Raw genomic sequence first — 23,890 nt, forward strand, 5'->3', positions numbered from 1 at the left:
GACACACAATGTGGAGGCATGCGAGACACACAATGTGGAGGCATGCGAGACACACAATGTGGAGGCATGCGAGACACACAATGTGGAGGCATGCGAGACACACAATGTGGAGGCATGCGAGACACACAATGTGGAGGCATGCGAGACACACAATGTGGAGGCATGCGAGACACACAATGTGGAGGCATGCGAGACACACAATGTGGAGGCATGCGAGACACACAATGTGGAGGCATGCGAGACACACAATGTGGAGGCATGCGAGACACACAATGTGGAGGCATGCGAGACACACAATGTGGAGGCATGCGAGACACACAATGTGGAGGCATGCGAGACACACAATGTGGAGGCATGCGAGACACACAATGTGGAGGCATGCGAGACACACAATGTGGAGGCATGCGAGACACACAATGTGGAGGCATGCGAGACACACAATGTGGAGGCATGCGAGACACACAATGTGGAGGCATGCGAGACACACAATGTGGAGGCATGCGAGACACACAATGTGGAGGCATGCGAGACACACAATGTGGAGGCATGCGAGACACACAATGTGGAGGCATGCGAGACACACAATGTGGAGGCATGCGAGACACACAATGTGGAGGCATGCGAGACACACAATGTGGAGGCATGCTAGACACACAATGTGGAGGCATGCGAGACACACAATGTGGAGGCATGCGAGACACACAATGTGGAGGCATGCGAGACACACAATGTGGAGGCATGCGAGACACACAATGTGGAGGCATGCGAGACACACAATGTGGAGGCATGCGAGACACACAATGTGGAGGCATGCGAGACACACAATGTGGAGGCATGCGAGACACACAATGTGGAGGCATGCGAGACACACAATGTGGAGGCATGCGAGACACACAATGTGGAGGCATGCGAGACACACAATGTGGAGGCATGCGAGACACACAATGTGGAGGCATGCGAGACACACAATGTGGAGGCATGCGAGACACACAATGTGGAGGCATGCGAGACACACAATGTGGAGGCATGCGAGACACACAATGTGGAGGCATGCGAGACACACAATGTGGAGGCATGCGAGACACACAATGTGGAGGCATGCGAGACACACAATGTGGAGGCATGCGAGACACACAATGTGGAGGCATGCGAGACACACAATGTGGAGGCATGCGAGACACACAATGTGGAGGCATGCGAGACACACAATGTGGAGGCATGCGAGACACACAATGTGGAGGCATGCGAGACACACAATGTGGAGGCATGCGAGACACACAATGTGGAGGCATGCGAGACACACAATGTGGAGGCATGCGAGACACACAATGTGGAGGCATGCTAGACACACAATGTGGAGGCATGCGAGACACACAATGTGGAGGCATGCGAGACACACAATGTGGAGGCATGCGAGACACACAATGTGGAGGCATGCGAGACACACAATGTGGAGGCATGCGAGACACACAATGTGGAGGCATGCGAGACACACAATGTGGAGGCATGCGAGACACACAATGTGGAGGCATGCGAGACACACAATGTGGAGGCATGCGAGACACACAATGTGGAGGCATGCGAGACACACAATGTGGAGGCATGCGAGACACACAATGTGGAGGCATGCGAGACACACAATGTGGAGGCATGCGAGACACACAATGTGGAGGCATGCGAGACACACAATGTGAATGGATAGAAGGCGTTTCAGTGAACCGGTAGATAGAAAATATTTACAAAATAACTAAAAATAGATAAACTAAGGTAATTTGCAGTTGGTTATGTGATGGGGTAGCTGAGGTACCTGTGAATACCTATGCTAGAAGCATTAAAATTAGCAATAAATTGTAGTCTTTAGCTGTCTGAAGAGGTCGCAAGGCTAAAGATCACAGTAGATATCCACACTCAACCGGTTTTTCAAGTGTGGCTGAACCCTTTAAATTGACACTGGTCCACTCCAAAAAGCTTACATGGTACTAATCTATGCCTCTTACAATAGTTACATATTATTTACTAGTGGAATATGAGCTGGTTGAATGATTTCACAAAAAAACTCCAATTTCAACAGGGGTGTGTAGACTATTATATCCAGCGTAAACTACATAGTTTGACTCAGTAAATTTAGGATAGGTGCTAATTATTGCGAGAATCGCATAGCTTGTCAAAATACAGATCAGGAAGATTTCTTTTGTGGCAACATCCACTGGAGAGTAGTCAAAAATTGCACATTGTAGTGCGTGTAATAAAACCAAGGGATGGTGTAATAAACAATGTGCCACTAAGAGAATGTTTAGAGAAAATAAAAATAACATAATTCATTAAGAATACTCTTACACAGAGTCTTAAAATCCCCTTTTTAGATATTTTGTAGATACTCACAACTGAAGGATTCCCTTTTATGTTTAAGCTATTTGGAACAAGGCAATTTCATAGAGACACCGGGGGGGGGAACAATTCAATTGGGCGCAAGGTGCTGCACACTGTTCCATGAGAAGAGGTAAAACTGTCTTTAGCATCTCAAATAGAAAGGAATCTATATCCTAGTCTCAGATCTCCCACTCTCAAATTGTTTGATTTACTGGCTTCTACCAGTTACATTGAGGGTTTAAGAACCATAGGATGAACGCATTTTTGTGGAATAGGGAAGACAAGGCCCTTCGTGGGAGATTAGGCGCTGCTTGTTGTTAGTTTGTCCTACAGAGACAGGCAATGAAGCAGAATTGGATTCTTCAGCCATTCACTGGGACCTTTAAGCCACAGATGGTTAAGTTGGAGAATCAGGAGAAATCACTGCTTTTTCAATTTCCACCTATCTACATTTTGTGGGTCAATGTGTGAGTTGAGCAATCTGGCAGCATGGTATTTGAGCAGCCAGGGGATGGACAGCTCTCTATCCAGTCTTTTCCTGATCATAATTTTATTATCTCTTTGAGGTTTGTCTGCCCATAGGACATTTTTTTAGAAAGCGATATCTGGGCATTTAATGGATATGGGGTGTGAGCTGAAGAGATAAGGTTAATAGGGGAGAGGATGTTTATTTTAGTGCCGTTAATTCTTCCCAGCACTGATATGGGATCTTCTCCTTAGACCCATATCCATTCCAAGTGAGGTCTATGAATGGGTGTAGCTGGCTTTGTATAGAAAGGCTAAGGAAGATTTGTTGTGGGGCTTTTTTTGTCATTTTGAAGTTAATTTCAAAAGTTTGACTGTATTAGTTAATGTAGAAATATAAGGGTTTCTGATTTTCAAAAGTTAATGTTGAAAGCAGATGAGTAAGATGAGAGGATATTGAATAGGTCGGGGAGAGGAACTAAAGATTTTGTGAACGGAAATAGTGTGTCATATATGAATAAGGATATATTGTATTTGTGGGCTTCATGATTAGCTCCCAATATGTCTGAATTAGAATGAATCATCTAAGCTATTGGTTTTATGTAAAAGCCAACAGAAGCAGCATCAGTGTCTGGACATGAAGCCTCTTGAGAACACTCAAGCTGTTGGGGCTTTGTATAATGCTGTTATTGCTTGGGGAATATAATGGTGTTTTATATCAAGCTTCAGCCTGTGTTAACCCCATGATAGGTTTGGAGAAGTCCTATCTCCGGCAAACTCCACTTCACTAAATGCTTACACTTCTACCTGGCTCTTTCCCTCCTAGACTGAGTGCAAGAGTAGGTAGGTCACAGATTATGTTATGACTCAAAATCCATTTATCCGCACTGTCATTGTAGGAGGAGAGGAACGTCACTGGCTGAACATACACACTGAAGATGCTAGGTAACAGGGACCAGGTTGGCCAAACTGTGCCCACACGGATAAAGTGACAGGGACATCTGGAACCTGCCAGTACTTGAGAGAACCAGGAGGAATCAAAACAAACAATTCTATGAATATACCTCCACTCGACTGTAGAATTTGGGATGCCGGGTGGGCCCGTACGTCAAGGGGTTTGAACAGGGTGCGCTTGACTCATTGGGCTTCCTTGACTCATTGGCCTGTGTACACTGCACATCTTACACCCATGGTGAATATGTCACTGATCACAGAAAATCACCATGGTAACACCCAACCAGCAACAGCTGATAGTGTGAAGCTCAAACATGAAATCCTTAATCTCCAGTAACAGTCACAGACTTTAAAGATTCTTCCCTGGAAATGTTCCTGCACAATAACCATCTTCTCTGCATGGTCTAATGCATTATTTTACCATCTATTCTTTCTCTCTAGGCATATGCACTGGCTCAGCAACAAAGTATCTGTGGAAACAATTTTAAAATGTTGGCAACTATGCAGACGTAAGTCAATTAATTTATATTGTCCATCTATAGGTTTAACTCAGTGATAGGCAGCCTGATAGACTTCAGGGGCAGCATGGGTGACCCACTAAGCTTCAACAGAGCCATGCATTACCCTTAATTTCAGTCATAAGTTAAAAGAATATATTTAATAAAGGAAACATACACCTATTTGTAATAACATATCGGCAGGCATAAGACATGTTACACGCTGTAACAAACATATCAAGAAGGATTTGGGGGCCGCAGGTGAAGGCTAAGAGGGCCGCCTGTTGCCCTTAACGTTTGAATATTAATAAAAGTGTATTCCGCTTTGTGCCTGTTTCACTGGAGGGTGAGTACCTAATCCATTCACTTTCTTCCTGTAATGTGTCTGTGTGAACAACTCTGAAGTGGACAGAAGTAGAACCTGCCAGTAGCCAATCACAGCCTTATCACTGGACTATAAAACCAACCCGTGTACAAGGAACATATTAATATGCTCTTGTATAACATTCTCACAGATCTAGACCAATCTGTAGCCGATCAGTACATTAGAACGATCATAGCATTAGACCACGCTGAGGCCAGTCGCTGCGTTCGTATATTCACAGGAACAGGTGAGTAAAATCTCAGCAAGATGTACACAGAGATGGGAACCTCTGGCTATCCAATCGTTAAGTTCACTTTTGTGTTGCCATTCCATGGAAGATTATTCCTTACTCTATCTGGAAATTCACATTGCACTGAATATATAGTTTATGAATATACAAAGGTCATGTCATTCTGCTGTTTGGCGTGGTTGGGGTAGTACTGGAAACACAATGTCAAATTTAGAAAAACAAAAACATGAGATATTTTGCTACCAAAAACAGTTTTAATATCTCTAATGGCATCTCTAATCTCTAGACTATCTCTATCCAGAAGATTAACACTTAGCCACACAAAGGTTAACTGCAAACAGCAGAGCAACACAATATATGTACAAAAGCTACTGAGTACCACTACTTAAAACAAAGTTTATACATGCAGCTTCTTTGATTTAAGGGAACATTGTGCAATCACTTAATACTGTTAGCTCAATCCTTTAGTTCTATGAAGCAATGCATGTTCTGTGCTCGTGCTCACCAAGCCAGTCATGGAGCGGAAATATGCCATTTCTGGCACTCATGGGGTTAAAGCCTGCGCTCCTGAACTGTATCCCCAGAAGTTTTAGACCTTAAATAGATCAATGGCTGCCTGAACTGACAGTAAACTAAATAAAGATTAGGTTTCCATTCCCCTACTAGGCACAGAATGTTAAATGAACATTTCAGGATTAACAAAACAAAAAGTCTCTTACAATTTATATTTTATATCCAGTCTCCGCAGTCTATTTTTATCTCCTACACGCCGAGATTTTTTTTTTTTTTTTTTTTAAAGCAGTCATCGTAACCGCTGACAGATCTGCTGACAGTCTGTCATTTCAAAGTGGTTTTTTAGGACGTAGAAAAAACTGAATCTATCTGTAAACATTTATACTTGTAAAAGGAAAAACATTCTAAACGTGTGAAACGTCTATTGAGATCCTTGTTCACAGGGCATTAGAATCCCAACTATGCTACCTATATTTACCAGTAATTACATTAACTTGATTTACACTCTAAGAACTCCACGTAGTTGGTAAAACTGTATGTTACATACTAAATAATACTAGATTGCAAATCATGGAGAATTACCTGTACTGTAGGTGAATATGGCTACCACTAATTTATTTGCATTAATGGTTCATCTTAATTGTATAAAAATAGCTATTAACTGGGTTCTACATTCCAATAATTCAACGCAGAATAGACATGCAGAGACCTGTGTATATAAGAATGGATAAAGTATGCCAACGTTGGATTATACTACGCCCTTGTCCTCAAGTCCCTGATTCTCCTTGTGTTTCAGGCAACACATAGTACACTGCAAGATTCCATAGGTACTCAGCACCATGGTTATTAAATATGGCCTACTGCTCCCTGCTAAGAACCCAAGTCATACCAATTAGCTGATGCTAATAGATTGATTGAGAAAGACCCCTTACAATATTGCACACACATTATACCAGTGAAGCACAATGAAGTATGAAGTGTTCATAGAGTGAAATTACAGCTTAACCACTAGTGAACAGTGTTTCCCATAAGGTGTGCGCACACACACACACACACACACACACACACACACACAGCTATCTGACAGACTCAGTTGTTATTATTCTGCTGTAAACCTGACAGTTTGGTTAGGTACAAACTGCATTATTATTATTCTTTTTTTTACAAGGCACCACAAGGTATCTGCAGCGCCGTACAGAATACAAAAATACAATACAAACAGTATACCAGGGTACAACAGAACAGAGTAAAACGAGTACAACCAAGGCTTCAAAATCACCAGGCATAGTAAGTACAGTGGTGAGGAGTAGAAGAAATGGTAATGAGACAGAAGGGATGAGGGCCCTGCTCCTATGAGCTTACATACTAAGGGGAGGGGAAACAGACAGCAGGCACAGGGGAATCAGTAGAGGGGAGCAAACAAATAAGGAGACAGGGAGATGAGAAGAACAAGGAAAGAGAAGGCTATGAGGATGGTTGGTAGGCCTTGAGGAACAGATGGGTTTTGAGAGCCTGTTTGAAGGAGCTAAGATTAGGAGAAAGGGCGGATGGGGGGAGGGAGGTAGTTCTAGTGGAGGGGGCAGCACAGGAGAAGTCCTGAATTCTGGCACAGGATGAGGTGATCAGTGCAGAGGAAAGGTGACGGTCATTGGCGGAATGCAGGGAACGTGCGGCAGTGTGGATGGAGAGGTATAGGGGGCAGTGGAATGAGAGAGGGTCTTGTAGGTGACAGTGAGGATTCTGTAGGGGAAAGGGAGCCAGTGTAAGGCAAGGAAGAGAGGTGAGGCAGAGGAAGAGCGGCATGAAAGAAAGATAAGTCTCGCAGCAACATTAATAGAGTGAAGAGTGGCGAGATGGGAGTGGAGGTGGCCAATGCGGAGAAGGTTACAGTAATCAAGACAGGAAAGTATAAGGGCAAACTGTAAAAGTATCTGCTGGGCAGCGATTACAAACCACAGTGATGTCCAGGAGAGACTAAACATAGCTGGATCTCTATTTTGTAAAATGAACAACAACTTATTTTCAGTGGTCAAAATGGTGGTATGGAAAATGTAAATGAATGGAGGGCAGTAGAAGTGGCGGTATGGCATACCCCTATATGCCAGCCCACTTCCATCAATGCATACTTACTAAGGTTCGCAGGGGGCACCAAGAGAAGATAAAGGGATTTTGAGAAAAAAAAAAAAAAACCACGGCAACTTACTACATGGTGAGTTCTGAACGTTGGGGGATAATGTGAGGTGTGTAATGCCTACATAAATAACAAGTAAATCATTGTTTATAAACATTCATCACTTAACATTCACATTCTAAAAATGACAGGCAAGTACACCTCCATTATAAATATTATTGCCCCTATGAGTCCTTACACACACATTGTCTCCTTTTTGCTATAGCTACGGCCGTAACTCTGATCAGACCTTGGCCTAATCATACTACTGCATGAGGTGACATCTGGAAGTTGCGTCATCTCCTCTCACAAACATTTCCACTGATGTACAAAAAATGAATCATTATTAGATTTACCAGCAACGTAGACCACTGAGAAGCCTATTTAATATATGACCTGTACATCAAGGGGTCGCCTCCTCTGGTAGCTCCCACCAGTGCTACGGTTCACCTGAGTTCGCCAGAAAAAAACAGAGATATACGCTGACTTGTATAAAGCTAAAATGATTGGATAAAAAATGAGCCACATTTCTGGTTAGTACGACTCTACCCTAACATCGCGGATGTTACATCGCTGCGGAAAGCTCACATTCCAGAGGCACTCCACGAACAATTGATTCCCCCCCTTATGTTTCTCTTTTGTTCCATTTCTACATTGGAAACCTGGGTGGCAATACTTATTCATGATTATAGTGTATATAACATTAATACAACTGTTGTAATTAGTCTGTGTAAAGCTAGGTACACATGGACTTTATTATGATGCAATGACTGAGTAAGTGCAAGTGTGAGAGGGTTACATAATATTTCACACTCGGATGTGGGAGACATGCAGGAAAAATGATCTATGTGGACAAAGATCAGAACTGTGCCAATTATGCTACAGTCAGCAAAATGTTTAAAAGACTACATCGATCAATACATAGGCATCTTCAACAAAGGGAATTATTCCACCGATAAGAGTAATTGACTGAGTTTGCCTACTCAACTGTAGTACTGTTCATCAGCAAGTTAAACTTGAAGAATCATAGTTGAAATTACCAATAAAGATAGTAAAAACGAAAACAAACACATTATTATTATACATTATATTGCAATATAATACAACTGGTATTAGTTTTTTAGACTAAAGAATTCCAGTTTTTTTTTTTTCTTTTAATAAAACGGTTCTTAGCACATTGTTTAATAAATATTTTGCATGGTGGCATGATGTAAAACACAAAGAACACTGAATTTTTCGACCTGTGGGTTACAAGACCAGTGTCTGTAACAAGTCAGGCTGTGACCTTTACAATTAAATTCCAATTAGGTTCTACCGTGCAAGTGTTTCTGTGGCTTGTTCAGCGGAGACCACCTATACATTCTATATATTTCGGTAACAATTTCAGTGACAAACAGACTGAACTGTAACAGAGTTGAAAGAGAGTAGCGCTCTTAATTCTTAGCTCTGACCCTTCATCATTGACGCATGTCCATCAATGTCATTGTGCGTGAAACCTTCAAGGATCGAGAACACTGGTAAATTAACAGAATAATAAATGTAGCCACAAGTAAATGATTTCACAGGAAAACGTGTTTAGGGCTATTCAAATTTCACACATTTTTAATGCAGAACTTTAGCCATTATTTGCCATTACCTGAGTGAGCAAGATACACACAGAGTGTGAGATTTATTCATAGAAAAACAGGATACAAATTGTCTGAATGTTATATAAAGGGTCCTCAGAGCATCACTTGTATTAAAAATACCTGTAACACATGCCTCCTAACAATCAAATATAATAACGAGAGCAAACGAATAAATATGAACATAGCAACCATGTAAAATGCAGAAGGGAAACTGGTCACAGTGCATCCTGCTGGTAGAGAAAGTCCAAGAATTGGTTGGGGAAGGCTCGCCTGGATCAGGTGGGAAAGGCTCACCTACAACAGGAGGAGTGAGGAAGGCTCGCCTGTATCAGGTGGAATGGGGAAGTTCACCTGTAGCAGTTGGCTGGGGAGGCTCGCCTGGAGCAGGAGGAGTAGGGGTGGCTCGCCTGGAGCAGGTGGAGTGGGGGAGGCTCGCCTGGAGCAGGTGGAGTGGGGGAGGCTCGCCTGGAGCAGGTGGAGTGGGGGAGGCTCGCCTGGAGCAGGTGGAGTGGGGGAGGCTCGTCTGGAGCAGGTGGAGTGGGGGAGGCTCGTCTGGAGCGGGTGGAAGTGAGGAGGCTCGCCTGGAGCGGGTGGAAGTGAGGAGGCTCGCCTGGAGCGGGTGGAAGTGAGAAGGCTCGCCTGGAGCGGGTGGAAGTGAGAAGGCTCGCCTGAAGCGGGTGGAAGTGAGGAGGCTCGTCTGGAGCGGGTGGAAGTGAGGAGGCTCGTCTGGAGCGGGTGGAAGTGAGGACGCTCGCCTGGAGCTGGTGGAAGTGAGGAGGCTCGCCTGGAGCAGGTGGAAGTGAGGAGGCTCGCCTGGAGCAGGTGGAGTGGGGGAGGCTCGCCTGGAGCGGGTGGAAGTGAGGAGGCTCGTCTGGAGAGGGTGGAAGTGAGGAGGCTCGCCTGGAGCGGGTGGAAGTGAGGAGGCTCGCCTGGAGCGGGTGGAAGTGAGGACGCTCGCCTGGAGCTGGTGGAAGTGAGGTGGCTCGCCTGGAGCGGGTGGAAGTGAGGAGGCTCGCCTGGAGCTGGTGGAAGTGAGGAGGCTCGCCTGGAGCGGGTGGAAGTGAGGAGGCTCGCCTGGAGCAGGTGGAAGTGAGGAGGCTCGCCTGGAGCGGGTGGAAGTGAGGAGGCTCGCCTGGAGTGGGTGGAAGTGAGGAGGCTCGCCTGGAGCAGGTGGAAGTGAGGAGGCTCGTCTGGAGCAGGTGGAAGTGAGGAGGCTCGTCTGGAGCAGGTGGAAGTGAGGAGGCTCGTCTGGAGCAGGTGGAGCTGGGGAAAGCTAACCTGCAGGAATGTAGAGAAATAACTTCCTATACAGGTGAGAGACAGAACACCAGGGGGTAAATGTATTAAGCAGTGCTTATTGCAAGTTGCCCATATTCGCTGAGTTTCACAGCTAAATTTAAAACCGCAATTTGTTTAAAAGCAAATCTTGTCTTTAAACACATTGCCATTTTTAAATTATCTGTCAAACTCGCTGAATATAAGCAGCAGTTGACCAAATTGAAATTAGGGACATCTCTAGGGATATACATTTTAACAGACAAATCTTTTTAAACCTGGGACTGTCCTTGGAAATTAGGGATTCAGAACTTGGCTATTGATGAACTACTATCTCTGCTTCCTAATAACCTAATATTATACATATGCTGTGCAGTGCTATTGTACCAACAAGGAAAAGTCTGGACAAAGTAGGCGATGCCACCCACCTGGTCATAAGCCCATATATAAATGCACTTTTCCTGGTTCTTGGGATCATCTATATATGTCAAGGGCAGCATGGTGGCTCAGTGGTTAGCACTTCTGCTTCACAATATTGGGGTCAATTCCCAAAACCATGGCCTTATTTGTGTGGAGTTTGTATGTTCTCCTCGTATTTGTGTTGATTTCCTACGACTGCTCCTGTTTCCTCCCACACTTCAAAAACATACTAGTAGGTTAATTGGCTTCTATCAAATTGACCCTAGTGTCTCTTTGTGTGTGTATGTTAGGAAATCTAGACTGTAAGCGCCGATGGGGCAGAGACTGATGTGAGTGAGGTCTCTGTACAGCGCTGCGGAATTAGTGGTGCTATATAAATAGCTGGTGATGATGATGTCAATATATGCACCCTACACTACTTCAACATGACAGAACCACTAATTACCAGCAATGTAGAGCCCTAATGTATGTAAAATACTTTCCCCTTTAGTTACCAATATTCATTATTTACATAGCACCAAGATATTCCATTGCACTGAATAATCTGGGAGACAAACTGAACATACAATGATAACCATTACCATACCATGAAATATATAATGAAATAGGAGGCAAAAGCACAATTCTAGATAGAAATAACAATCTAATATACAGTTTTGGCTCATATGGACTTTATTAAGGTACACTCAACACAATGGAGTTACGTACAGTTATAACAATTTCATTAATTTTATTTGTTTATATTGAAAATGCGACTTTCGCATTTATTAAAAACTTTCCTGATGATATTCTTTCTTGAGTGTACGACGCTTCATAACATTATTATATTGTGTACAGCTATCACTGTGAAGCCACGTGTCTATGCTATCTTTGGGGATTACGTTTACACATTTGTACGCCTGCCGTACATCTGGCGCAAATACTGTATGTGAGCTGGAAGGCATCACAGAACGGATCCAACTGAACACATGAGCATGTAAATGCACTTTTCTTTATGTGTGTCTTTTCCTGCGTACAATCAGGGCACAAATGCATCACTTTTAAATAAGCCCCTGTATGTGCGGCGGTGATAACAATAGCAATTGTAGGAACACAGAAGCTCAGACAGTTACAGTAGTATGGGTTAGCCTGGGAAAAGCCCACGTTGTGTTCGCTCTGGAATCCCGAGCAGCTTCAGGCACTCTAGAGCTTAACAAAACACTGCTGCAATCTTCTTATTCAGGCTCCAGAAGGCACACATGTGCGCTTCAGTAAACCCTGCCTTCCGCTAAGTCTCCAGCATTGTTTCAAATTTCATTAAATAAAATATTCTGTTTCCCCTCACACATCTCTTTACAGGATTTCATATATTACTCCCATTTCAAAAGCTCTGCAGAATTCTGATCTGCCACAATATACAACACAATAATCTCTGAAAAACAATAGCAACAAGAAAAGAAAAAAATACACTCAGAGAGAAGAGGTTGAAAGTGGCTCACCAGCTTTCATCATATGTCAGTGCTGTTTAATGTTCTAGCGTTTCTACTACAATACAGCCAAAGTATACTTGGCTCCGGGATCCAAGTTGGCTCCGCAGCTCCTAGTGCCAGATGTAACTAAACATGCCAACAACAAAACACACACAACTGTTTTTCTCTCTTTTTTTTTTTTGTGTAATGTTTGTAACATGCGTTAAATTAGAAAATGACCTCAGCAGAGCATTACATGACACATCCTTTCATCTTATATTCCTATTATGCATTAAATGTAAAACATATTGTTCGTAATTTAGAGGTATGCCATGCTTGCGTTTAAATTGATATATGTTGTTCAATGTACACAACACAACGATGTATCAAAAAGCATTCAAATCGGTTCAGCAAAGGTAATTGAACGAGGCATCCTTAAAGTGTACCCTACTCCTGTTTACAGTGGAGGCGGCCATTGTGTCATATTCAGTAGAATATAGCCACTAAGAATTAGTGAGGTCACTGAGGCATGAGGCACCAAGTGAACGGGTTCAGGACTTGATTAATTCCACAAACTGCCTACCTCCACCTGCATAGACAGCAGGTACACTCTAATGTTTTCTCACTATAGCCTCAAACTTGTCAGAGAAGTCCACTAGACAGGATCTATGCCAAAAATGTTTTGAACTCCTTGACAAAAATGTTGCCTTCTGCAGTGTACTGTGTGACACACAGCATACACAGGGAAACACTTTTTCCCAATCACACTAATGCACTTCAGCTCTAAAAACGATGTGTGCAGAGCTGCTTACCAAACGCTGAACTACTGCACCATTTTTGTTTTTCTGTGTTAATAAATATGAGGACTTTCCATTAAAGCACACTTTGGAGAAGTTAACATTTCCTACTGTGTATGTCTAAACTATATGCTATCATGTGAAACGACGCTTGTATCACACTTTTCCCCAGAATATAGTCCATATGTGTTTCTGTCCCAGCAGAGAAATAATTCCTACAAATACAACAGGGTGGAGTTACATCTTAAACCAACCAGTCCAATTATAATATAATTTTTCTGTAATTTATCCTATTTAGGTTACGAAGGCACACTCTATGACTACCCATCTGTAGGACATCAGGGGTAATGGGTGGGACTCTCAAACCACTCAGTGTTAGTCACAGTGCTCCATAAATACCAACTTCTAATATTTTACGTGCATTGCTGTATGTACTTGCCAGATTCCAAATGAACATTACAAGAGTAATGTGATTGTTCATGGGCACAAAGCATTCTACAAACCTTCCTTGGTTCCAACTCCATTCTATTATTTCATCAAGACAAAGGCGTATGTTTTATCACATGCCCTCGCTTCAACTCATCATGAGATATGACCTTTGGTGCACTGCAAATGTGGGGAGAATTAAAAGGATATAAAGCATCTAGGAGCCGTCTAATGACATTTCTGCCTCGTGTTTACCAGCCCTCCAAATACTCTATTTGGTAACGTTTTCTGCAGGCATACTAAACACAGCGCTCCAAAGCGAGCCGTGGTTTCCATGTCACTAAAACCTTATATGGTCTTCACATTTGTTAGCAATATAATATCTACATATACATTCAAGAGCACCTATCTTGTTGTTTGACTGCTGAGACTATTCACATTGTTGTGAGGTTTCTTTTAACTGCTTGAGAGATAAGAATAATGAGAATCAAAAACATACATCCTCTAGGACAAGGCCCTAAGCTCTCCAGATTAGGTGAAACTACAAATCCCAGCATACCCTGCCAGCTATTGTCTGGTAAAGCATGCTGGGGCTTGTAGTTTCATAACACCTAGAGAGCCACAGGTTGTCCAGACCTGCTCTAGGACAAGAACCTCATAGTTTAGTGTCTGTGGCACAGAATCTGATCTGAAGTCACACATTCTAGAACACACACTGCTGGAAGGAATTGTGTTATATTGTGCCATGGATAAAAAAATCCAGCAATTCAGCCCTATTTTTCTATTCATATATGTTATAAATGAACAATTAAAAAATTAAAAATGAAAATGAGACATAAGCACCAATCACCTTCATATGTAATGGTAGAAATATATAAATATTTAGGCATTGTTTCCTGTTTAGTCCAATTTGAAGTGATGCAAACATCGGGGACTTAATAAATAGGTCAACTAAGATTCATTTGGTTAGTGGGAATTATAGAACCCTCCAAGAACAAAGATAAACAAAAACTTAAATTAACTTAAATTAAAAGAAACTAAGAAAACAAACAGTGTCAAAGGATAATAACTTATAATTTGCTTTCAAATTTATGTTTCTCCGTTTAGACTATAAGCTCTTTGGTTTGAATTATATTACTTAGGTGTATTTTGTCTGTGTATTCATTCATCAATTCATTGTAGAACTCCTTGTAAGTTTGCATACCACAAGCATGATAATAATAAAGTAATTTAATTCATAAAGACCTGTCCCTACCAGCTGGTATTCATGGATGCAACGCTCTGCCACAAAAGGCTGGATGAGAAGATACTACAACGGGGTCCTGCCCTGTACTCTGCCTTATCAGCGAAGGTTAGAGGTACATGGCATACTTATCCCAATAATCATTTGCACGGTAGAACTCTCTCTTTAGAGGTAGTGGTATAAATGTGGTATAGAGTGGTATAAATGTGGTATAGTCCAACGTCTCTGCAGCAGCCTTATAAACATATCTGCACTGAGTGGCAAATGCAATCACATGTCAGCCCTTGAGAATTGAATATTACATAGCTCTTCAATATTTCTATATTGGGGATTGGGATGGGATATGCCCATACTCATTGGAGGTATGTTATTATATATCTCCCAATCACAAATTCTGGACAAAATAAACCCTGCCCACAAATGCCCAATTTTGGTTAACCCCACCCACTTTTGGTTAGTCTCACGCACTTTTGGTTAAGCCCTACCCCCTTTCAGCTCACAAACTGTGATGTCCCGCAGAAATCGGCACAGTTGGAATGTATGCTTTTACCAAGGCAAAGTACTGGACATGGGACATTCGCAGTTCTTTTGAATAGAGGGGAGGTGGTAAATCTCTGAACAGGATTTAAAATTAGATCTCTCCTTTTACAATAAATAAGTAACAATTCAGTGTTCTATAAAAGGCTGGCTATCCACTGGAATCAAAGAAACATGTTCTTTCTGTATATTTTAAGCCCTGTCAAAGCATCCAAATAGGCATGGAAATAATCCCCCCTGACTGCAGGTGTAAGTGCTGGCTATACAACAATTGCACTTGTCATGTAGTGTCATTTTCATACTGTCAGTAGGTAACTGGCCATAGCTATACATACATATGTCTAGATTTAGGTGGGACAGTCCCATCAAATCGACTGATGTTACCTGCCACTGGTTCGCACAGCAACGCAGGGGTATTTTTAAGGGAGTGGAGGGATTAGGCACATAGTGCAGAAGACAAGCCCCTAGTGGGCGTGGCACACCCTCATGTAACCTAGCCCTGCTCCCAGTGTGGCATGACAGACTATAGGAGGTATCCTTAGAAGTATAGGAAAAATATTTTACCATTTTAATGAGCTTGTAACTAATGTAATAGACCATGTGTATTTTCAGCGAACATGGAGGGCTACACAGTGACAGTCAGCCCACGGACTACAGATTTACAGCCTTGTGCTAAACCATACCTGCCCACTCTCTTGGAATGTTCAGGAGACTCCCGAATTCTGAGTAGGTCTCCTGTACATCTGGGAGAACAGGCAATTCATTTTGGCCCCGCCCCTGCGTCAAAATGTCGATTTCATTGCAGGGGCGGGGCCAAATGACGCAATTGACCACCACCGACCCCCTTTCAACCACTCACCACACCAAGATCTCCCGGACATCAAAAACTAAAAGTTGGCAAATATGTGCTACCCTCATATTATTTACTTTAGTACCTGAAATTTAAAAAAACGCACAGTGAAAACCCTTACATGTAAATGACACCACATTATCCCAGATAAAGTGACATGAAGGTGCGATTTCTTGTGCATGTCTTATAAAGCTACCTGCAAACTCAATGTTTTTGAAAATACACTACTTTTTGTTTTTATTCTTAACATGTGATTCATTTTAGTCAGTGATACAAAACTTGGAAAACAAAAGAAGCTGCAAAAATGCTCCATAACAAAGGAGCTTTCTATTATAAAACATGATCATTTAATTTAGGACATTCACATCCAGACAGAGGACACACTAACACACAAAGTATAACAAGGAGCCTGCGTGCAAAACCGCAAAGACCCAAAGCCCGGCCTGTTCTTTAAGGACACTGACAGTAGACGGTACAATTACAATGTTCCTGCTGAAGCCTCAGCTACATCAGGGATATGTTTTACAGTACAAATATATTTTACAATTCAATTATATATTTAACAAGCTATAATGATGTATACATTTTTTTAATTTTAAATACTGTTTGCAACATTTTAGGATGATAGTAATTATATTAAGTACATTTATATTCACATAATCATTATTAGGTTTGATTTTATAAAACAAAAAAAAACAAAACTCCTCTATAACACAGCAGACATAATATTTCTTATCATGTGTGAATGAAAGTAGAAAAAAAATAATACTTCTAAAATACGCCCGTAAAATCCTATTATATAGGCACAATCAATTGAGAGCAGCTAGCAGGTTCAGAGTGAATTCACAATCAGCAGCCGCTAAACTAGTGCTGGCGACCGTCCTGTCCTCATTATCAGTGCTTATTTGCACCAGCCCTCAGGCGCCCAGAACTGATACGGCTGCTGACAGGCATATCTGCCTCTGTAGTGGGTCTGACGCCCTTACTGTACTCCATGCTTGCCAACTCTCCCGAAATGTCTGGGAGACTCCCGAAATTCGGGTCGGTCTCATGGACTCTCGAGAGAGCTGGTAAATCTCCCGCATCACACAATTGCGGGGCTAAAATTACGCGATTCACGGTGTATCGCGTCATTTTGGCCATGCCCCCCGCGACAAAACGGCATATTTGACGCGGGAGCGGGGCCAAAATGACATGATTCACTGTGCCCCGCCCCCTCCCACCCTCTAGACATGCCCTTCTTCCGGATACAACTTGCCAAAGGTAGGCAAGTATACTATACTATGCCTACGTTAGACCGCCAATTCCTGCCCCCCCTCCCGCCTCTCCAACCACTAACAAATCTGCATATGCTCCTATGCACACAGCTTTTTTGGTGTGCGCGCACAGTACAAGTTTTCGGTGTTTGCGGTATGCAAATGGACACACGTACAACTCAGTATCAGGCCCAAGAGGTTTAGTTTGTTTAGTTTGCTATGACGTTGCTCCTTTTAACTATTGGGTTTGCATTGTTTTAGCTGTACTATGCAGCGTGAGCCTGACTGTATACTGTACGCAGATACACATAATGGAGGGATATCAGTTCAACACATTCGTTTTACAAATCCTAATTATATTTCATTGACGGCACTCTGCGCGTTAATAAGAATTTTCTCATAATATACTTTAATAATCAAATATTTTATTGACAGGGAGATCAGAAACATATTAAGATTGTGGGGCTTTCTAGACAACAAAGGGTTAAGCACAGCGAGTCAGTCGTCTCTTACCTCAGCAGCCATGTTTGTTTGTTCAAATCCGACCATGTTGGCTTGCACCAGCTGTTGCAGAAGTTCTACTTGAGCCACACTTAGGAAGAAGTCCAAGCTTGTGGTTATATTCACTTCCAATGAATGGCCACACACTAAAATATCCTGAGGTGAAAAAGGTAGATCTCATGTCATTTCTGTTTACTTGAGCTCTGGGGACCAAACAAACCTCAGAAATATCCATGTCTAACATATCTTAAATCAACTGCACCTGAAATACCTACACGCGGGTGCCAAATTCTTCAAACAGAGATTGTTTTCATTTGTAATCAATACTAACGTTCCTCTGCTGACCAAGTCTGACATGTCAAAAATGTCCCCATTCACGCCTACCTCAGAGAACCTCTAAAAACACAGTGTGAAACCGGCAAGGTTAACATAATATGTATACTGATGCAAGGCAGATGACAGGAATTCAAAGGCAAATTAATAGTAGGAGCTGGTGATTACAGCCCACTTGGTGCGTATAATGCACATAGTACACTGAGTATTCACTAAATAGAAATTTGGAAAAAAAATCTGATTATGGAAAATACTAAAGATAAATGGAATATTTAGGGTCATCTCTAAAAACAACTATATGTAGTGATAAATACTGATAAATACTGATATACGATGAAACATTATATTAACGGACAATGGCAGATAATGCTACAAATACAGTAGTTATGCAATTACGTCAACATATTTTGAAAGGACATTCAAACCCACAGAAGAATTTTATTAGTAGTGTCACAATGGAAGTCGTCCAATGCCCTGAAGATACCCACGATTCTGGAAGCTGTCTAGTAGCCGATTCTCCTAGCAAGGGAATTTTGAAATTCCACTCTTTCCACACATTGCAGCATACAATGTATCAAGCCTGTCATATGTGCAGCGCACCAACCAATCACAATGTATCGAGCCTGACGTGTGTAGGTCTCCGACCAATCACAATGTATCAAGCTTGTCATGTGTCAAAGCATCGACCAATCACAATGTATTGAGTCTGTCATATGTGGAGAGCACCGAGCAATCACAATGCATCGAGCCTGTCATATGTAGAGAGCACCGACCAATCAATGTATTGAGCTTGTCATATGTGGAGAGCACCGAAAAATCACAATGTATCGAGCTTGTCATATGTGGAGAGCACTGACAAATCACAATGTACAGAGCTTGTCATATGTGGAGAGCACTGACAAATCAGTTATCTGAACACAATACTAGCTGCAATGTATCAGAAAAGCAACATTTCACATTTCGTCTGCCGTGGTCAGGGCCGGATTAAGGGAATGGAGGCCCCTGGGCTAAGGGCGCCTCCATTCCCCCGTGAGGCCCCCAATGTGATAAGCATTGGTCCAACATTGGATACTAAGGTAACTTAATGGGCAGTCCTGGTCAGCACAACACAGGGAGTTACAGCGGCTCAGAAAACTGATATTCCCTGAGTAACCAACAAAGATCAGTCATATGTATATAACGGACCTCATTCTCACATCAAACATTTATATTATCATGATGTCCACTAAATGGAATGTGTCACACGGGTAGGCATGACCCAAACATGGGATGGGATCATTGATATACCTCTCTTGTATTTTATATAACATCCGTTTAATTGTCAGAGAGAAAGAAGGGTATCAAGGTTCTAACCTCTAAGATAATGTTATAGATTACTCAGGAGGACATTTATGATGTTTATGAGTTTTGCGGAATCTTCAATCGCTGAGACAGGATAACAGTCACAGAAAGAATACGTGATCTGTAATGCATTGTGCAGACCACTTGCTGGAATAAAAGGCTTCTATCACCGACATCATTGTGTTGGTATGAGAATGAAGCCTGTCTACTGACAAGGTACTGGAGACATCAGAGGCACAAGCAGCTGAACTAACACACTGAATGAGAATGTAATTTATTAGTTTACAAGGAACCAGTGACACCATAGAGACACAACATGCACGGTCATCACTGGTTACAAGTGAATTGTTATGCTGTATTCTCATAAGCATTGGTTCGCCCCATAAGGCAGCTGTCTCCAATGTGCAGAAAACAGGAGCACGTTTACTGTAAATAGAGGAGTGCTCCCTGGTGGTTTGCTTGAAATTCCCAGTGACAGTGAATTACGACAAATATAATTTTACAATGCATTGTAGCTATTAAGATAGTCAGAAAACAATGGTTTGAATTCTCACCTCTGCGTGCATACTGTCGTGGGAGGACACTCTACTGAAGATTATCGCCGGGGCCGCCGTAACCCGCACTGTGAAGTCTGTTAAAATCGGACTCAGTATTGCTCGCCGCTCCTGATGCCGTTTGATGCTAAAGGGGGGAAGTAAAGTATAAGTTTAGGTGTAACCGAACTTTGACTCCAATGAACATAGAACTAGGAAATAACTAGTAATGGAGGAGATGTTGTTTTTTTGTACGGAAACCATCTTGTTCCCACGGATTGTACTATTTAGATAGTAACATTGAGCCTCTATTATGTTAGAATAATACCAATTAAGCTGTCAGAACACAAATAATAAACTATAGCAGCAACATAATTGTCACCCTGGTGTTAATTTCACAATTCCAAAATTCAGCATAGGAAGAAAAATATTGGATCATGAATACAGCAGAGTTACAAAGCAAAAATAAATAGGATATGTTTTTAAACATCCAATAAGTGACAGACAAGACTTACTTCCCTAAACATCACCTATTATTAACCAATTATTGTCCAGTATCAATTACCCAAGGACAAAGCTTGTGCAAATAAATCAATTCCTAAAGTGAAATAATGGAATGTATGCAGTGTCCTCAATCTTTTGTACCAGTCTAATTCCATAAAAGTTATTACACTTCTGTACTGAAAAGAACCACCCTGAGCTTATCTTATCCATTAGTGAGACTGCAGTATTCAGTACAACTCTCGTACAGGGCATCTTGTGGCATGGTAGGTAGGATGCAGAAGGCAGGACTATACCATAGGAGCATCATATATCACACAGCAGACTGTATTATCTACACCCTGTTTATCAGAGTTACCCAGGTTAGGAACAAATTCCACTACTTCCCCATCTGCATGTAGCACAGACACGTTTATAAATTAAAAACCATTTGATACATTTTTTTTCACTTTTAACATGCATTCCATCTTGTAATATAAATATTTAGCATTTATATCGGAGGAGAAGACCAATCTTGGTTTCCAAACCTACAGGTCACAAACATGGGTCACAAACCTATTTTTTATTAAGTATTTTTGAAATTTTTTAACAAAACAAACACTGAGAATCTAAAAGACATCAAATAACCAAAAATTCAAAACAACTAAATTTTCTACTAATTATATTGTTTTTTACGGATAAAAAAAAGAAAAGTAGTATAAAGAAAAGCTAATTACTACTAAAAGACAAAACAATGGGATGCACAGTGGATTAATTGAGCTAATTTGGTACCTGGCTGAAAAATAGTTGAGAATTGAGACACATGGGGGAAAGTGAGACATATAGGGGCATATTCAATTGTTTGAATATCCCGCCACGTTAAAACTATTACCGTTATCACGGTAATAGTAAGCTGGATTTCAGCGCTGCGAGCTGAAATCCAGCAAGAAAACTACCGTGATAATGGTTTTTTAGGCGCACTATTACCGTAATAACAGTACTAGTGCGCGGAGCGCAAGGGTTTTCTGCGCTTCCGCCGACAATTGAATATTCCCCATAATGTAAAAAATGCAGGCATGAAAACAAAGGTTAGTGAGTGTGGCTCAGAGTGCATATTGGGGCAGTAGTGAGGGTGTATTAGTGTGGGTAGTATAGATGGGAGCAGGATTTGCTCTAATAAAGAGATGAATTCTTCTATATTGGTGAAAAATACTTATATATCACTTAGTACATTTGTTAAGTTAATAAAAGCAGGTAATACTCTCCAATCCCTTCTTGCACAGAAGTGGATAGGACACTCTCACGGCAGCTAGGTGCCTCATAGTCCTTAACTGGGAAAAAGAGAGGACCCTTCCACTATACAAGCGTTCATTACAAAACCTGACAACTACATAAACTGGAGCAGATCACCAGTACAAAACACCATCTCCCCATTCGGTTCGCCAGCGTTTGGCTTGCCTGGACCTCCCACTATAACAATAGCCCATCTCTCTCCGAGTAAACGATCAGCCTCCATATCAAACACACTCCTCTTATCTGTGCATCAGTCGTCTCCCCACATTGCACCCATTCTAACAATCCTCCGTCTCCCCCTCTAATCTCTCTCCTTCAGATTCTATTCTTCTTCGTAATGGTCACAATGCTGATTAGTTTGATCATTTGTATACTGTACAGCGTAAACCACAAGTATCCTTTGTACAAATGAGGCTGTACCCCCCTCCCTGCCCTGTCACTCTCTCATGTACCCCCTTTCACCTCCATCTTATTATTGTAAGTGAAAAAATACAATAAAACATATTTTTAAACAAAAAAATAAAGTAACAGGAATGCTTTGCAAGGACTAGTTTGAAGAGTTTCGTTTTCTTACGACTAAAAGCTCTCGAACGTGTTACATACAAGGTGGTTCTATTCCCCTATAATAAATCCGAGGATGCCGGGGGTCCCTTCCCAATCCAATCCCCAACCACAATACACGGTTATACAATCCATTAGACTCTGTTTGGTGGCTTGTTCATCCTACCTTTTTGGATGACTATCACTAGCTTGGTCTCTGGTAATGGTTATTGCTTTTAGTATTTTTTCTGAAAACATAAATACAATTCTTAAAAAAGAAAAAAAAATCCTCCAAGTAATATAAACACTGAAGGGCACGAATACAGTCCCTTCTCCCTTGTGCTAGAAGCCCCAAACCAACATTTATCACGTTATTACCAAATAACAATATTAGTGCCTTGTGAATTTTGTAAGCCTTTGTCACCAAGGCCAGAAAACCTTCTGAATTCATTGTTCACAACCGGGAACAAACAGAGTGAGAGATTAAGTGGGTGGGGTTATGACATCCCGTAGCCAATCATATGACTTAGTTTAACAGCAGCACAGATCATTTCAGATCACCCAGCTCCTCCTTGTCCACATGTAAGCAAGCTAGAAGTGGGAGGGGCTAGGCCAACTGGTGGCCAATACCAGCAACACCAGCAGCATAGAGCAGCTACGCGAGTCTCCCGGAGAATTGGTGGCGGAAGTTTGCGGTGTCATAATAACCTCTATATGACAAAATCCATATTTTCAATTTGCAGGTAAAGATAGAACACTATACTGTATGAATTTGCAATCATTATTTTTTTTATTATAAGAGTTTTTTGCTCTACTTTTAACCCAAAAAAAAAGGATCTCTTTAAACTGGTCTTAGAACAACCTTTTTTTTTTGCTTTTTATTAACCTAACAAATGTAGTAAGTGATATGTAAGTATTTTTTTAAACATCACTACAGAAGAACCTTTGGCAAATACATGGCAGAGTTTAATAGATATTAATCAAAAAACTAATAAAAAGAGAAAAAAACAGAAGCATAATTTCTGATCTGGAATCAGTACAAAGCTATTTGATTTCATATGCATCTGAACATATTTTTTCCCAAGGTTTTTAAGTGACTGGGAAAACTGGATTTAAATCGTGTGCATTGCCAAGCCTCATAAGACATAATGTTTCTGTCAGCCTAAATTAGTTATATAGGATGAAAACCAATCTGGATACAAAGAAAAAAAGAAAAGGTTTTCTTAAGAATAGCATTCCAAGCCAAAGAAAGATAAAAGAGACAACGTCATTAATATTATGTGGAAAGAATTTCATCCCTAGCACAAATCATATGATCTTTTGCTAAATGAAAACCTCAGAGCATGTTTAATGTGGAAGTGGGATTTTATTGTACGATTTAATGGGCTGTACTAGTGAGGGGAACA

The 23,890-nt window shown here is 41.5% G+C and overlaps 1 protein-coding gene across 4 annotated transcripts in view; it reads right to left on the reverse strand.

Moving 5' to 3' along the window:
• Positions 1-23,890, reverse strand: part of VPS13B (vacuolar protein sorting 13 homolog B) — a 718,815-nt gene that overhangs the window by 229,525 nt on the left and 465,400 nt on the right. For all 4 annotated transcript variants that reach the window (XM_075213864.1, XM_075213863.1, XM_075213867.1 and 1 more), the window contains exons 32-33: positions 20,193-20,319; positions 17,977-18,120 (exon numbers count right to left, since the gene is read on the reverse strand). In XM_075213864.1, coding sequence (XP_075069965.1) covers positions 17,977-18,120; positions 20,193-20,319 — 271 coding nt within the window. The remainder of the gene's footprint in view (positions 1-17,976; positions 18,121-20,192; positions 20,320-23,890) is intronic.

This window comes from Mixophyes fleayi, chromosome 5 (assembly GCF_038048845.1).
Source record: "Mixophyes fleayi isolate aMixFle1 chromosome 5, aMixFle1.hap1, whole genome shotgun sequence".
NCBI lineage: Eukaryota > Metazoa > Chordata > Amphibia > Anura > Limnodynastidae > Mixophyes > Mixophyes fleayi.